Genomic DNA, 18,919 nt, shown 5'->3' on the forward strand with positions numbered 1-18,919 from the left:
TTATGTATACAATAGGTTATCCTCACTATAGATTTGTAGATCATATAAGTAATTAGTTAAATCATTGTTCAAAGAGATTGCTCTGTGTGGTCAGTGTCATTTCACACCAAGCACCTTTTCATCACTTCTGCATATAAAAACAATGGCCCGAAACCACCTAAATATGAGTGATACCATGCATGTGGCAATTTCTAAAAGAAACAAAACAGAAAAAAACAAAGCTTCAAGGATATTATCATTAATCAACAGCAAAATGTACATATAATTTAAGCAGACTGCATTCTCAAAGTTGAATTTTAATAAATATGTATGAAAAAGTATTTTTTTAAATAAAAATCTGAAAATATTTTTCAAGGGGGTGCGAATCCACAAAAAAGGTCACGAATCATGGCACTAGGGGTCAACACTAGGGTTCTGTGGGTAATCTAGGTGTGTGTAAAACCAATGGTTAGAGATGGGGGAACCTGGTAAAGAGGGAGATCCTCTATTCAGCAGTGGTGGGTGCCAGTTTTTAAAAATGTTTTCTTTTTCTTTTTTTTTAAACAAAATGACAATGTGCTAGTGAAGGGAGGGAGTGCAGCTTCCAGCAAGCATTGTAACAGAAGCATTTGAAAAAACAAACAAACAAAAAAACAAACAAATAAATGGCTGGTAGAATAAAGCTCTGGGACATTAAATTCCACAACAACTGAGAGCACAGGTTGCATATCTCTGAAAGAATCTCACATGGGCTTGTGTACTAAATCATAGAATGCCCTCTTGTAGGTCCACAATGGCTGAGCGACACAGGTTCCTTAAACAGACACAAATACTTTGTACACAACCTGGGTAGCGTGCTGTAACATGATTGTTATTTTTTTTTTAAACAATTTTATTATTTTAAGGTTGGTGGGCCCTCTTTTCATGAACTTCTGCTTCACCACTCGTGTCATCCACTGACCACTACCATCATTAAGTGTCTTTTTTGTCACCACAAAATTCAGTAATATGGTTTTAAGTGTATAAATAACTAATGTTCTAGTGTGCCTGTTTTTACAATATATATGGGTTGTGACCAAACAGTACGTTTTTGGGTTTGTAATTTTCTGTGTTTCATATGGTGGCTTATTGTGTAAACATTCTGAATGTAAGGACCATTGTTTTGGGGGGCTGTATTGGTCGCACGTTGTGGAAGCAACATAGTACAGATGGTACTAATTCACTTGGGATAGGCTAGACTTAAAATTAAGGCAAGTCTTAACCACCTGATCTAATTTATTTCACACATTAAACTTTAAACCGAGAATATATCGAAGAGTCTGAATTGATGTGCTGATGCTGGTCTGGTTTACGCACAGATAGAGGGAGGGGCTTAAAAACACAACAATCAAGATAACATTGTCTAGAGAAGGACTAAAGGCGATCGGTATTGAACTGTGTGCACGCTATTGCACTCCATTCATTGATGAGCAAGATATAAAAGCGATTTTAATGTACTTTCTTAACAAAAAAAAAAGAAGAATACACCATCCAGAACTCCCCCAGGACTTGCTTTAAAGTTTCAGAGTCTGACTAGTAAGGAAGGGCTGCTGCAGAAGTTTGCAATATTATGGACTAAGCCCAAAGGACTATATATTTTAGATTAACATACTGAATATTTGTTTTTACGAGAATATATAATTTGTATTTGTATTTCCTTACTTCAAATATCATAATGAAGACAGAACGTTAATTTCAGTTCAAGCGATATACAAATGGAAGAATATATTCCCACTAGACCTCAGCATTAAACATAACTTTGTAAAATTTGTCGCACTGCACATGAGCACAAATTGCATCTGTAATTAGTATCTTGCACTGATGGTCCCTTGAACCTGGAGGTGCAGATTGGGGGCGTTCCTGTTAAAGTGCAGTGTGCACATGCCAGTTAAACACACAGTTGCTTCTGTAGTGCATAAATCTGGTGCAATCTTACATGTTGACAATATTGCAGCTTTGCTCTGGATACAGCTCTATTTTAAGTTGGAAGTGTGTTAAGACAAACTCAAAATGCACACATAGAAGCAGGAGTGTGCGAAAGCATTTCTTCGCATACACATTTATATCCACCACTAAATGAGATTCACTGTGTAGAAACAGTAACACATTCACATAAATGAAATGAAACCTTAACTTATGTATGCCAAACTTAAAAACATTAAACAGAATATCATCAGCTATTTATGTAGCGCCACTAATTCAGCAGCACTGTACAGAGAACTCACTCACATCAGCCCCTGCACCCATTGGAACTTGCAGTCTAGATTCCCTAACATACACACTCACCGAGAAACAAAAGGTCAATTTAATAGAAGCCAATTCGCCTAGCATGTCTTTGGAGTGTGGGAGGAAACCAGAGCACATGGAAGGAGCACACGGAAGAATCCCACGCAAACATGGGGAGAACATGCAAACTCCACACAGTTAAGGCCAAGGTTGGGAATCGAACTCATGACCTCAGTGCTGAAGCCACCATGCTGACCTATATCGTAGAAAGGGTTAACACTTAAATACAGGTGTTACTTTGCTTCTAGAATCACATGCATCTTTACGTTTAAAACTTTGCATAACAAATTCTATAGACAATTCAGCTTTGATATACAAGAGGAACTGGTACAAAAAAGTTTTGCAGTATGTGTAATAGAAAAAAAAAAAAATCACAAAAAAGAGGAACATGATCAAAGGAGTTGATAAGGAGAAAATGTAAAACATTACTAAAGAGATAACAAAAAAAAAAATGAAAGAGGACCCATAATCACCAGTCACCACTTAAACATAGGCTTTGAATAGTCTGTAGCTAGAAAATAAAAATACCAACTCTCGATTCGCCAGAAGCACCATAGTAATTAGGATGTTTAGCATGCTAATTATACCAATACCTTTACACCAGTTAGATACATCAGCATCCAGTAGAATTGCAGGTGGACGAGGGACATATTATAAACCTTTATTACATAGCACCACCATATTACTCAGAGATTTACAGAAAATGTTAAATCATTTACATCAGTCTCAGTCCCCAATTGAGCTTAGAGTACTGTATAAATTCTTTACCACAAACCCATATAAAAGGACCATTTTGTCAGAAGACAATTAAGCCAATTAAGTTTTTGGACTGTGGAAGGAAACTGGAGTACCCAGATGTAAAGCTGGGTACACACTACAGGATCAACCAATCATCGTGCCAATCACACGATAAATGACTTAGGTCTGATATTGCATTAGTGTGTACGCTCCCACAATCATGTTTTATCGTACCAAAGCACATTGTATCATTTGATTTGATTAACTGACTAAAAATCACAAATCAACAATGAAATGATGTTTGGCAAATGTGAAAGTGTGTATGCACTCACTACCACCAGTATAGACAGATTTCTATAGAGTGGGCAGAGTCACGATGGCTATGAGAGATGAAGATCACAGATCTGAAGGTAAATAGTGTAGGTGTGTACACATGAATTTGCATGCTCATTGGGACTTTCAAAATTGAAAAGTGAGACAGTTCAAGTGCTATTGGTTCCTCGAAGAAAAAAATGACAAATATTGTTCCAAATGTATCATTGGAAATAATGTGCTGTGACAAAAATATAATAAAATAAAATACACTTAAATTTTCTCAATGTGCCGAGGTCTTCTTATTTTCATAAGTTGTTAAAAATTGGTGATGTGAACGAAAACAAAAAATATCCAAAATAGTGTAATACAGTCAATACAAATATATTTATATACCATACAACTATTGTGTATACAAAATAATTCCAATTCAATATATAAAAGTGGTATTCTTCACTCTGTGCTCCAAAATCATCCGCCACATCTGCTTCCCCCAGATGTATTAAACTCACCAGAGTTCTATTTTCTGAAAGTCTTGACCAGTCGGTCTCTTTTTGCCAATTATAGAGTACTCCTTATTACATCTGCCCCCTCATAGTTCATGTCTATTTTCATGGAAGTAAACATAGAAAAAGGAAAAGGGGATCTTGTGTAATACAGTTTAAAATTATGTTTTAAATCAATAATAGATTATACTCACATTTACAATAACAATTTAAAAACACATCAAATTTCCAATACAGATGTACAAATAACTCCTATCAGAGGAGTCAAATTGATCATGCAGTGACAATAGGATCTTTTCTTCCCCGGGGCGTCTGAGTGCCGGATGATGAAAACAAGCTCCAAAGATGTTAGTTCTGGCAGATAGCTATTATGGCAGTACCTTTCTCATCCCCCAACGCGTTTCAACTTACAATCTTGATCCACCTTGAAAAAGGCTAAGCTGAAACGCGATATTTTTTGTTTTCGTTCACATGACCAATTTTTAACATATGAATATAACTTCACCTAGACACATCAAGATTATTCTATTTGTCATAGCACATTATTTCCAATGATATATTTGGAACACTTTGTATTTTTTTTTCTTTAAGGAACCAACAGTGCTTGAACCGTCTCACTTTTCAAATTTTGTCAAGGTGCATTGAGACTGGTGTATGGTCCATTGAGGTGTGTTTGGGCTGCAGTTTTTTTGGTAAACATCAGGACTTTCAGTCAATGTTAATATCATTAACGATATCACATCGGGAGAAGTTTTCTGTAGTGTGTACCCAGCTTTAGACATGCATAGTTCAGTTCAGTATCAAACCCATGGGCCCAGAGCAGTCACGCAGCAACACTATTGACCATGCCACCACACTGCCCTAATTAAAGGTTCCAGCCTCCCTATGTTATAGCAGAAGTAGTGCCCCCCCCCTCATGTTTATATTTGTATTTAGCAACAAATGAAATTTCATACTGCACATGTACAACCACCAATTAATGCACACAGGGAGCATATAATTTAAATCATTTATTTAGAACCCATTAATGAATATTTAGGCATATAGGAATACTCCTGAATATAAATATTCAAGAGTAATTTATAGCATTCAAATTTAGACAGACTGTGCTGTTCACGCTTACCTGTCCTTGCAGCTTACTTGACATTTGTTTGGAATCTAGAAAGCTGGGATCATTTTTAAAAATTTCCAAAATTGATTATAATGCAAAATGTTATAAATCTTTGGGGGGTATTCAATTGTTAGCGAGATCACTGAAATACTCGCGCTTCAAAAATATTACCGTTAATATGGTAATATCTCGCTGAATTTCAGCTCGCAGCTCCCTGAGCTGCGAGCTGAAATCCAGCGAGTAAATTACCGTATTAACGGTATTTACGCGCAATATTACCGTATTAACGGTAATATTTTTGGAGCGCGAGTATTTCAGCGATCTCGCTAACAATTGAATACCCCCCTTTGAATGGATAGGCTTTTTAGTTCAAACACAACACACTCCACTCCATTATGGCCAGGAAAAAAAAACAAAAAACAAAAAAACCTACCCCATAGCACAGGCATATACAGACAAAATATATAATTAATTGGTTTCAAAGAGCTATAGTTAAATACAAACATCTACGATCCTCATCTTACTAGCATTTAGCCTTTTAGAACCATAGAACCCAACGAGAACATCCTTCTGACCGCCACACAGTGCAGAGATCATGACCCCTACCCCACAAGAAACTACTTTTTTTTTTTTTAAATGTGCTCCCTCAGCCAATTCCAGAGCCCCTTCAGCTATTTCACCACACCTCAGACATTTTATTACCCCCACCTCCTCAACCCCACCATTTAATGTAACCCTTAATCACTTACATTTGTCTCGCTGATCAGGCCCTACTCCTTCTCCAGGCTCCAGCACTGCAGCTAGCTTCATTGGGGACAGGCAGCATGGCAGCAAATTCAATGGCTTACAGCAGACGGATCTCAATCGGCCTTGTGAGATGTTGTAATGCTTATCTCACAAGACCATACTAAGAACCGCAGCGCACTGATAGGCAGATAAGAGAAATTGGATATACTGCCTGTCTACAATTGTGATTGTTGGTTTGGCCACCGTAAGACCGATAAGGGCCCCTGATGATGCAAGCCAAGCCAGCCCAGCCACCAAAGTTAAAAACAAATAAAACAAACATTTAAGGTAGGGAAAAAAAAAATTCCATCAGCTCTGGGCACCCCCCAGGATCCAGCACCCTAGGCAGCAGCCAGATCAGCCTATTGCTTAATCAGGCCCTGCCTGCTTGGGATACTTTTAGCACACTTGATAATTTTTTGTCTGGTACAGGCTTTTAACATAGAGGACAGGGCCTCTTTTAAAAAATGCTGTAGGCTAAAGAAGAATAAAGTTGCTTCATAATTTTCACATTTAAATTTGAGGAGCAAAATTTTGGTAATCCATATTTCACATTTTGCTTCTGCTTCAACCTTTGTGGAATGTCATTCCGCACTGTACTTGTAACTTCATAGAATTTATAGTCTATAAATACATATTGGATGAGAAAGCTCAATTCATTCTGCTCTGTGGTGTGGTTAGAATATCACTGGGAACACAAAGCCAAATTCTGCCACTAATACGTGAGAAATTTTACAGAATGAGGTGAGTATCTGCAAAAATAGTTTTGAAAATTTTGTTCATCTCTACCGAAGGGTAATGCTCTATATAAAGACAATGGAAAAAAGGGAGCCTCCTACCCAATAGTGAGGACTAGTAGAGCTGCCTCTGCACCGAGATCAAGCCCTGTCTCATATTATGTGCAGCGTTCATAGTGGAGAAAAAGTGAAAAAATATTTTTGCATTTAAAAAAAACAGCCTCCTATTTATACCCTTTTCAGTTTCATCAAATGCACATAGAACTACTTATGAAAAACACAAACACAGGGAGAACACTCAAACTTCACACAGATAGGGTCCTAGTTGGAACCAAACCCACAACACAGAGCATTAAGGCAGTAATGTTAACAACTCTTAAACCACGCTACACTTGAGCCCATCATTCTGCCTCAGCACGCTCTCTGCTACCCAGCAGTCCTGATCTAAAGTCAGGAGAAATTAGCCAGCATAACCTACAGTTGTTATAGGGGCTAGTGAACAAGCCTGGTGGTGGCAGCGATACCCTCCCACAGCTGGTGTTGAGTTGACACTTGCAGTCAGTGAGAGGCTGGTTACACTAAACGGCGCCAGTAGGAGTGGTCAGTGACACTTACTGACATCTATACTGACATCTAGCAAAACCCCATATAGCTGGTAAATTGACAGGGTGTCAGAATAAGCCCCTCCTGTCACAGCTATCATAAGTTCAAAATGTCAAAAAATTATGTCCACTTGTTTTATTTAACATGCCAACGCACAAAGGAAATACAAAGCACTCATAACTAAATGCTGCACAAATTTGAATTGTGTTGTGTACACTGTGACATAAAGAAGTGCATTAAGAAAATTACATGAAGCCTTAGATAAAACATTAACTATAAATAGAGCCCAAATGAAGGGAAGGGTGGTATAAATAAGTCAAAAGATAAATGAACCGGTTGAACCAGATTTGGCACTATGTTGGGACCTTCCTTGAGTACATCTGGTAATAACCCCAGCATCTAGGTAACATCACATTGCAGCTATATATATTTGCAGCTTAAAACAGCTATATAGAACAGCTGGGGTATAGTCTAGTAGTTTCTGAAAGTGGATATATACACATACACACACACACACACACACACACACATACACACACACATACACAGACACTAATCCACTTTCAGAAACTACTAGACTATACACCAATCACTGCCAGCACCAGGCTCTTTTACTAGCATCTGGATCTGTTCACGCCTTTTGGAAAGATGTAACTCCTGCAGGACCGCTTTGCTGGTTATTCTTGCTGAATCCTTAGTGACTGTTTACTATGGATCAGGATTTCTTGGCTCAATGCAGGACAGCAAGGGGAAGGATTAAAATGTTTTAATCTGTTGTTCATGAAAGCACAGCAATGCAGGGGCTGGCATCGCCAAAGGGAAAAAACATTACCCAACAGCTTTTTTTTTTTGGTCGGTTAGTTGTTAGCAGAGCTTTTCCAAATGCACTTAAGTATTCCACAAAAACGTACAGTTTACATGTCCTTTTTTTACTTTTAAATACAGTTGTGGAGGGTGGATAGACCAGCCGCCTTAACCAATCCTGGCTGACCTCCTTGTCTCTCCATGAGGTCAGCCTGAATATTTTACATTAACCGAGGTGGGGACGGGACATTTTCTATAAAACATAATTTCTATACTGAACAAAAAGAAACAAGCAATGGGTGCACCAAATTACAAAGAGAAGTAAAACAATTAAATGTGAATATTTCACAATGACTTTAGCCTTTATACGACTATTATAAACAAAATGATAAACATACTCCATAGTAGAAGAGATGTGATGATAACACGCTTTGAAAATTCTCTATTTTATTTTGCCAAGAAACTATAGGACAAATAAAGGAATGTACCTCGTTAATGCCCACACAAAGTGGACATGCCAGTTAACATCTCGGTTGTCGCTTTGTTCAAATACTGCTGCCTAGCAACTGGTACAACACTTTCCGTTATTTAAGCACTCATAAAGCGGGTTGATTAATTCCTGGCTATATCACACAGTGTAATGATTATGATGTGACTGATAAAAACTCAAGATTGCATGGCTCAAATAAGTAGGAAGCTGCATTAGAAAAAAATATTGTGAGGGGTCATAAATTTTGCACTGTGGTAACATGAGGATATAAAAAAATGCCCCAAATGAATGATCATAATAAACAAATATATCCCCAGTTGTTAAAATGAACGAAAGAAAATTGGTACAGATATTATCAAAAGAAGCAATGACTGTCCACAAAATAGCCAGGTCAGAAGAGAGTGTGATCATCAATAATTTACGATCACTAGTGATTATACAGGTCTGGGATGCCTGCCCATCACTAAGACAACCCTTCAGCACACACTGAAAGCAGTAGCTCATTGGGAAAGTCATAAAAATGTGTAATGCATACAAAATACACAACATATGCTTATTTTAGATTTCCAGTATGTATAAATCCATCCTTTAAAATTACATCACAACCTCATAAAAATAGATAAAAACATTATCATTTGCTTTTCAGAGATCTGTGTCCATATTTTAACCAATGTGGGTGTAGCTTAACAAACACACCATACAATTTTATCTCTAACTCCTTATCTGATTGGCTCCTAAATAAGTGCACACTTGACTTGAAGCGGTTATCGCTAAATTATATTATTTTTTTCCATCCTATTAATTGAATAGGAGCAAACTGCATCATACCACAGTTACTAGAGAATTGATGGCAGATAATTTTTTTGAATATTGGTTTACATCAATGGCCGACTCCTTTGTGTGGCAGGTACACTTTAAGGAACAGATCTATAGCCTGCAACACTTATGTAGCCAAATTCTCCAACAGAAAGAGTTTCGAGTTTCTAAACCAGATGCGTACAATTCAGATAAAGTCTAGGAAGAAAAGATTTGCTGCGGGAATACTGAGATTGTACCTGTTCAAAGAGTATTTTCTTTAGATGTATGTGAGCATTCTTTGGATTATATTACATAGTTGTATTCGACTTAAATAGCAATGTATGAAAGGGACTTTAAAAATAAGCATCAAATGCAATAAAGTGTAGTTTACTACTCTACAATTTGAGGTATATTTCAGCCGTTGTGGCTATGGATGTGGTTTCCAAATATTGCACAACCGAATTACAGCATGTCTAACAGTGTTAAGTCTGTCTGGATCTATACAATATACCTGCTGCAGTTTACATTACTGGACATCTGTGTTAAGCCTTATGTGGTCATAAAACTGTATCAATTAACTATGTAGCTATTTACGTTTCTTATATGCAATAGTTACTAAAAGGGAGCTGGTTTATATCTACACACATATATATACCGCCTACCACCAAATCTTCTCACTGATCGCTGCAATTTCTGGCATCCTTTTCCTAATGTAGTAAAAGGCAACACTCGTCAATATGAAGATATTTTATCAGAACTACTAAAGTGGGCTAATAAGGACATATAATGTGTGCTACAGTAAAAAAAACAAAAAGGACAAATAAAAGCATGAATGTAGAAGAATGGTATGGTTTTGCAGCTCATTCCAAACTTCAGGGTCAGAGAACAATTTGGTCATATGCAAGTGGCCAAACTGGATGAGATGCGGAGCAGACAGATTACTTCTGGCGTCACTAAAGAACGTTATTGCAGTTGGAAGATATCCACAGATGATGGCTAGTGGCTTAAATGTGTGGTTATCATCTGTCTCTTTCATAATGATTTATACCCGGATTATAAACATTGCTGCAAATAGTTATGGGTCCACACAAGCTGCATTATCAGGCCCATAGCCTGAAGTGTGCAGGATTTGTGATCAGTATTATGAACAGATTATAGATGTCACTAAAACTTACAGGCTTTTATTGACTAGGAAACTAACAACTTTTTGGGAGTTTAAAGTACAAAAACTATAGTGACCCAGCGTTATTTTGGAATGTTTGTGATATTTGTACGGACAGCACGGTGGCTTAGTGGTTAGCACTTCTACCTCACAGCACGGGGATCATGAGTTTGATTCCCGACCATCGCCTTATCAGTGTGGAGTTTTGTGTGGGTTTCCTCCGGATGCTCTGCTTTCCTCCCACAATCTAAAAACATACTAGTAGGTTAATTGACTGCTATTAAATTGACCATAGTCAATGTGTGTGTGTGTGTGTTAGGGAATTTAGAGTGTTAGCTCCAATGGGGCAGGGACTGATGTGAGTGAGCTCTCTGTACAGCGCTGTGGAATTAGTGGCACTATATAAATAGCTGATTATGATGGGACAGTCCCCATGGCTCCGGTGACCATTTTTTCACTCTAGTCAGAGTGCAGCTTTAACACTTACTTTGCAGCAACTAAGTCAAGTACAAAAATGTATTACAGGTGCAAGTGAGTTCTTTGTACAGCACTGTGGAATTAGTGGCGCTATATAAATAAATGATGATATTTGTAGACCACAAGTGCAGTTTAAGAAAAAAAAAAAAAAAAGATTTAGAACTGTAAGAAGCTTCTGACCTATTTGAAATGTTACAAATACAGTTGCTTATTGAAAGGCACAAATGTTTGTACACAACTTCGCTAAGCCTCCCTTATGACAAAGTTTATTTCTCTTATTATAGATTATCTGTAAGCATGTTTTGCATAAGTTTAATTTTAAAAAAAAAATGCACATTTAAAAGATGTTGCTCTTTGCCAGAAAGCTAAAAATCTTATGTGTTTTCAGTATAACTGCAAGCTACTTCCAGGAGATAATTGAAATAGGATGTATTGTTTTTCACCACAGAGAACAACAATTAGACAAGAGCTGTAGCGCACTTTACAAACAAACAGATTTCCGAACAATAAATGCAACAGTGAAAAATGTTAAATATGAAAAAATTGTACAGACATACAGGCGGAAAATTGTTAAATTTAGGGAGCACAATCCGGAAATCACATTAGGCTAAATTTAACATTCAAAACTGACCTGTGCCTCCCACTTGAAAGCACAATATACACTATATGGACAAAAGTATTCGGACGCTTGACCATTACACCAACAGGGACTGTAATGACATTGTATTCAAATACATATACTTTACTATGGAGTTGGTCCCCCTTCTGCAGCGATAACAGCTTCCACTATTCTTGGAAGGTTTTCCACAAGATGTTGGAGTGTTTCTGTGGGATTTGTGCCCATTCATTCTGTAGAGCATTTATGAGGTCAGGTACTGATGTTGGACGAGGTGGCTGGCTCACAATCTCCGTTCCAGTCCATCAAAAAGGTGTTTGATGGTGTTGAGGTCTAGCTCTGTGCGGGCCAATCAAGTTCTTCCATATCAAACTCATCAAACCATGTCTTTGTAGTCCTTGCTTTGTGCACTGAGGCACAGGTTGGAAGCATAGCATTGTCCAAAATTACTTGCTATTCTGAAGCATTAAGATAGCCCTTCACTGAAGATAAGGGGCCTAGCCCAAACCCTGAAAAACAGCCCCATACCATTATCCCTCCTCCACCAAACTTCACAGTTGGTTTAATGCAGTCAGGCAGGTAACATTCTCCCGGCATCCGTCAAACCCAAACTCGCCCATCTCACTACCAGAGAAGCGAGATTTATCACTCCACAGTCCAGTGTCGGTATGCTTTACACCACTCCATCTGACGCTTGGCATTTGTCTTGGTGATGTGAGGCTTGCATTCAGCTGGTCAGACATGGAAAACATTCCATTAAGCTCCAGTCACACAGTTTTTGTGCTAACATTAATGGTAGTGGAAGTTCAGAGCTTTTTAGCTATGGAATCAGCAGAGCGTTGGTGACTTTTACACACCATGCACCTTAGCAGTCGTTGACCGCGCTCTGTGATTTAACGTGGTCTTCCACTTCGTGGCAGAGTTGCTGTTGTTCCTAAATGCTTCCACTTTCTAATAATATCCCTTACAAATGTCAGTGGAATATCCAACGGGGATTAAATTTCACAAACAGTCTTTTTGCAAAGGTATCCTACAACAGTACCACGCTTGAAGTCACTGAACTCTTCAGAACGACCCATGTTGTATCACAAATGTTTGCAAATAGAGACTGCATGGCTAGAAGTTGGATTTTATACACCTCTGGCATCGGGTCTGATTGGAACACCTCAATTTAATAATTAACAGGTGTGGCCAAATGCTTTTGTCCATATAGTGTATGTCAAGTCAGAAAATATTTAGACAGAAAAAAACAACAAAAAACTCAGATAGCTTTACAACTTAAACTAGAAGACATCATACTTTTCACAAATGTGTTAATGTAGCTCTAAATGTTGAATGTGAGGGCTACACAAAAGCTTTACAGGTAGCTGCTGGTAAAAGGCAGCCTATTATCAAAAGTAAAGTGGATGGACATGAAAAAAAACCCAAAAACTGGCTCTACACAGTATAGAATGCGAACAAACCAGTTTATATTACTCACTGAGCATCATCATCTTCATCATCATTTATTTATATAGCGCCACTAATTCCACAACGCTGTACAAGAACTCACTCACATCTGTCCCTGCCCTAACACACACACAGACTAGGGTCAATTTGATAGCAGCCAATTAACCTACTAGTATGTTTTTGGAGTGTGGGAGGAAACCCACGCAAACACAGGGAGGACATATAAACTCCTCACAGATAAGGCCATGGTCGGGTATTGAACTCATGACCCCAGTGCTGTAAGGCAGAAGTGCTAACCACTACTCCACCGTGCTGCCCAGGTATGAGCACTTGTGTATCCTCTAACAAAGAGTTAAAGAACTGTTGCATCCTCAGATATTTGTAGAGCTGGTTATTGCTTTGAATAAAAAGATTGATAATCTCCCAAGCAGTTTGTATCAGTAAAACAATTAAATTTCACAGCAAAAGCAGCAGTTACATACCAATTCTTTGGTAAGTGGTTTGACAATGTCCGGTAGAGTAAAGAAAAATTAGGAGGGGCGGTGTCAGAAAGTCATAACACGTTACAGCGGCCCTTTTACCCACAGAACTGGCCCTTTATAATGTATATTATGTAAGTTCTGGTGACTACTCTAGTATAAACATGCAAAAGTGACTCTGAACGAAAAAACAAAACAGTTTTCGGAAATCATGCCACCAATAAGATACAAAACACGTGGTTCCTTACATTCAAAACAACTGTATGCTTTTGCAAAGCCCGCAGGCTTATTCACATACATTTTTGGGAGACCACTCCTGTTTTGAGATCCCTTTTGGTGCACTGAGAAACCTAGCAACATTTTAGCATCAAGAGAAAACAAGACATTTGACTTTCTGCTCTGCAACGTAATACTAACACCATTAAATAAGTAAACAATACACATAGGTTACAACACAACAATTAGAAGCTTTAGATTAGTTGACATCGACTAATGAAAAGGGCACTTTTATGACACATTTTAAAACCCAATTCACTAAACAAAAGAAAGCTTACCTCTCCTGTGATTGTTCTTCATACATTCTCTCTTTCCCTTCCTTAAAGAGTCTTATTGCTCGCTTTGATTTCTTCATTAGACTATCAATGTAGATTTTAAAATATTCATTCTCACTGAGCTGCACAAGCTTCTGGTTGTCATCATACTTGCTCAAAATAAGTCTCAAATGTTGATATGTGTCAGGCAAAATATCAAGTATGTATGGAGGGCTGTTCTTTAGCTGAAGTTTCGGACTTTGGCACAATCTTACCTGGGGTAAAAACAAGAAGTAAAAGGAAAAATGAAGACAATGCATTTCAGTTACATAGCTGCAAGTGACTAGAATGTTTAAAAAAATACAACTACTTATATGATAGAAACAGATTTGGAGATGGTAAAGAATATAAAATCTGAAATAATAGAAAACAATAACTACAAAGCAAGACTTAAAGTTGGCAAGTTGTGTCCATGTTCACAATAAAGTAATAAACCAAAACAAAATAAAGACAAAAATCAATTAAACAAAGTTGGCATATTCAAAGTGTATGTATTATCATTTGTAGTAAACTCCAAGATGCAGCTGGCATAAAAACAAGTAAAGAATAATAAATGTATATGCTGAAGTAATCAAATACAAGTTGTTTTTTATTTGCCCAAACCCATGCACCCTAGAGAAGGAAGGATCACAAAACATCCAATATAATAGAAACACAAATCAGGCTTCTGATTTGAACTGGTTTTACTCTCCTGGGCTGACCCCCAGCATTCGAAACGCTAGGAAATTATGAATGTCAGGTTTCTAGGTTAGTACAGACCAATCACACGTGTGTCAACTATTTTCTTCAGTGTGACCCCAGGGTGTACTTAGTATAGTGCAGTACAGTTACAAACACTAAGTGCCATGCATAGCGGATACAAAATGGCCCGCATACTACAAAGCCCTTAATTAGCCTGCTTAAAGGGCATCTCACAAATGACCAGCTACTCATATGTTACCACCGCTGTCATCCCATTACTTTGTATCAGAATAACCCATGATGCTGCCATCCCATTACTTTGTATCAGAATAACCCATGATGCGGATACTGCTGCTAAAGTTAATGTAACAAAGTTCAGTTATACAGAATACTACCAATCAGAGCCGTAACTTAGAATTCTAGCTCCCGGGGCGAGAAAGACAAATGCCTCCCCCCTAGCCCTCAATTTTAACTAAATTAACCTAAAATATTCCTAAATTGCGCCCCCCTTCAGCGTTGCGCCCTGGGCGGTCGCCCCTGTCGCACAGCCCTAGTTACGGCCCTGCTACCAAGTGATCTGCTTTATCATTAAGGGTGAACTGTGCCACAGTGACATCCTACATTGAGCTTTAATTAGTTTAAGCAGCAAACAATGACTGCACAGATTGTTTGTATTATGACCGCAACTAGTGCCTGACAAATCTTTTGACACGTTTAGAAACGGTGTCAATACCTTAATGTATTTCGTTTTTAGCTCTGGGATTGTTCATAAGCCCAGTGAAAAGAGGTAGAGGAAGGCACTTGCATGAACCCTTTAATGGTCACGAAAACGGTACTCCAAGAGAAATACAGTATAAAGGGGTGTTTATAAAGTATTTTGAAAAAGATTCACTGAAGTGCATAATCAGTGCTTATAACACACCAATAGATAGTCTATTGTAAAGAGCAACAATCAACTAATAAACATCTATTTATCATGTCAAATTCGCTGCTAAATCTTACTCAAAAGTCAACTGTCTTTAATAAGGGTTATCTAGTTACGAGGTGTGCTCTAAGACATGTCAGCTTTTCATTTTACTAGCTCAAGTTAAATGTTGATAACCTCCACTAAAATTAACAGAACTTTTTTTTTGGCTTGTCATCTTTTCAGCTTTAATGAAATAACAAATGGCAGAAAAGAAGAATGTGGATTAGGGATGGGGTATGATTCTGGATGCAGGGATTTGTAGACTGGAGAGGTGGATATCAGTGAAGATTGGAGAATGCAAGTATGTTTGGGAGATGACGACCGTAAAGCTTGAATATAAAAAAAAAGTACATTTATGGCATATAATATATTACAGAAGTTATATTGTTGTAGCTTGTTTGTGCTGTTTTATCTCCAGAAGTCAATTTGAAATGGACAGAAAACCCCCACTTTCTGTTCCATTCCCCCTTCGCAGGCTGCCTTGTGGTGATGAAAAAAATATATATATATATATACACGCTACCAACTCTTTTCCCAAGCTGTCTCTTGAGACCTGTGTGTTGGCATTCAGCTTCATTTCCTTTTGTGACAGTTGTAATAGCCCTATGTTGTAGCTTTGTTAGCTACACTGGGACTAAATTGACCTAGATGGTTTATTAATCACTAGTCAAAAGAAATATTATGATTGGCGTGGCTATGTCCTCAATTATTCAGATGCGGCTTTGGTGTTAATGAATTAGAGACCGCATACACCTTGTTCTGTTTAATAAAACTGCTCAAGTGCACAAACAAAAACAAAAAAATACATGTACGATACCTAATATTTTTGGAACATGCAGAAACAAATAACAAAAAAATAAATAAAAATACCCATTTCTTTGAAAGTAAAAAAGAACAGCATCCCAAAGCAGTTTTCATTTTAATCATATCTAACTTACCAAAGCTATTTTAACCAAAAGTAGTTTTTTTTTATTTGATAATATTTTAGTACTGTTTAAAACATTTTTAAGAAAACAGCAGAGATTAAACAAAATATTGTTACATAGGAAAAGCACAAATTATTTTAATGGTTGAGAACTTGGAAGTCCTAAAGATTGTACATATCTGCCTTCCAAATGAAATTTAGATAGGCCATTAAAAAAAACCATTTCATTACGCATCATTTCTTGCAGGTACTCACCGGCAGAGTCTCTACCATGTGTCTCATATCTGCCCGTACTTCACCCTTCTCTCTGTCCCTGTTTTGTCTTATGCTGAATTGTTTTTGTATGCCATGTGATTTTGCTCTATTAATTGCATTCATGCATTATTCTACTTAACTGTACCCATGATTCTTATCTGTATGTACTTATGCAAATTTGTTGTATATTCTAATCCCCTACGTACTGCACTGCAGAAGCCTTTTGACCTTCTAAAATAACTAGTAACATTTCTGCCCAGTAGATCCTCCATATACCAGCTTGTGCCTGTGCTATATCACACTTCAAGCTTGTGGCCAATACTGTACCAGCCTGAGGTCATCGCACAACCCTAGTGAGGTAGAGGATATGAAAGCATTTTATCAAATACAAAAACTTTTGTGAGATCCCAGATAGTGGTGATGCCCACACACTGCACTTCTTGGAGTTTATAATGCTAGAGGGGAACTGTTCACATTGAGCCCTCGCCTATTCCTTACAAAGCATATAAATTTGCCCTTCAAAAAAAGTAAAGATAACCAAGATTTGCATTCAATCTAATGACCAACATACAGGTGACCATATGCAAACTTTGTAGAGATATTGTATAGAACAAACATCCAACCATGTGATGTCTTTATACAACACTGTCCAAGCTTAAAAATAAGAAACAAACACAAATCAACCATAACATTAAAACCACCTGTAATATTGTAGAGACCCCCCCTTGTGACAATTGAGGCATGGACTCCACGAGACATCTAAAAGAGTCCTGTGGTATCTGGCACCAATACGTTAACATCAGATCCTTTAAGTCCTGTAAGTTGCGAGGTGGGGCCTTAAAGGCTCCGACTTGTATTTTCCATCGCATCCCATAGATCAGGGGTCCTCAAACTGCGGCCCGCTAAGGACATTTATATGGCCCGCCGGCATAGCCGGATTAAGGGGGGGGGGGGGGGGCACGTGCCCCGGGCCCCCCTCTCTCCAAGGGCCCCCCGCATCATCTCACCTGTTAGCAGCGCCGGATTTTTTTTCAAATACACTCGGCGTGTGTGCCAGCAGTCGGCGCAAGGGGGAGGGAGGGGTACCCTGCAGCGCCGCCAAGAGGCAGTCTCAGGCATTTTTTTTCCCCCAAGTACACGCAGCGCGCACGTCAGCGCTTGGTGCGGGTGTACTACGCAGGAGGATGGCCGCGGAGTCTGCCTAAGTAGTGAATGAATGAATGTGCAGCGCGCCCTAGTCTCTCCCTGCTTCCTTTTCAAAGTGGGGACTGTGCAGTCTAGTGATACAGTGCATAGCCCCTACCTCACGTCTGATGGTCACTCCTGTTCAAACTCCGCGGTGGGGCCCACTTCTCCTGACCTGTGGCTGCGCCCTGCCGTCCTGTACAACAGCTAGGAATCTTAAGGTGAGTAATTTTCAAGAAATACAGGGACACACATACACTGATATATACATTAGGCGCACACACACTGGGCACACATATACTGGTACATACACTGGGCACACTTACACTGGTACAGACACACTGGGCACGCATACACTGGTACAGACACTTGGCACACTTACACTGGTACAGACACTTGGCACACTTACACTGGTACAGACACTTGGCACGCTGACACTGGGCACAGATACAAAAGTACAGACACTTGGCACGCTGACACTGGGCACAGATACACTGGTACACACACTAGGCACACATACACTGGTACAGACACCCTGGGCACACATACACTGGAACCAGACATTGACCATCTCATTAGCCAAAAGCAGGCCCATAGTTCCCATTGAAATACTGGTAAATTTGTTGATTTAATTTTACTTCATTTTAAATATTGTATTTGTTCCCATTTTGATTCTTCACTTCAAAATAAGATATATGCAGTGTGCATAGGAATTTGTTCATAGTTTTTGTTTTTACTATAGTCCGGCCCTCCAACGGTCTGAGGGACAGTGAACTGGCCCTCTGTTTAAAAAGTTTGAGGACCCCTGCCATAAATACTTGATCGGATTGAGATCTGGGGAATTTGGAGACCAAGTCAAGACCTTGAACTTGGGCGTGTTCCTAAAACCATTCCTGAACAATTTCTGCAGTTTGGCAGGGCTCATTATTCTGCTGAACGAGGCC

The 18,919-nt window shown here is 38.6% G+C and overlaps 1 protein-coding gene across 1 annotated transcript in view; it reads right to left on the reverse strand.

Annotated features, from left to right (window-relative positions):
• Positions 1–18,919, reverse strand: part of CBLB (Cbl proto-oncogene B) — a 134,132-nt gene that overhangs the window by 88,008 nt on the left and 27,205 nt on the right. The window contains exon 2 of the mRNA XM_075194907.1: positions 13,927–14,177. Within this exon, the coding sequence (XP_075051008.1) occupies positions 13,927–14,177 (251 nt within the window). The remainder of the gene's footprint in view (positions 1–13,926; positions 14,178–18,919) is intronic.

Source organism: Mixophyes fleayi, chromosome 2, assembly GCF_038048845.1.
Source record: "Mixophyes fleayi isolate aMixFle1 chromosome 2, aMixFle1.hap1, whole genome shotgun sequence".
Lineage (NCBI taxonomy): Eukaryota > Metazoa > Chordata > Amphibia > Anura > Limnodynastidae > Mixophyes > Mixophyes fleayi.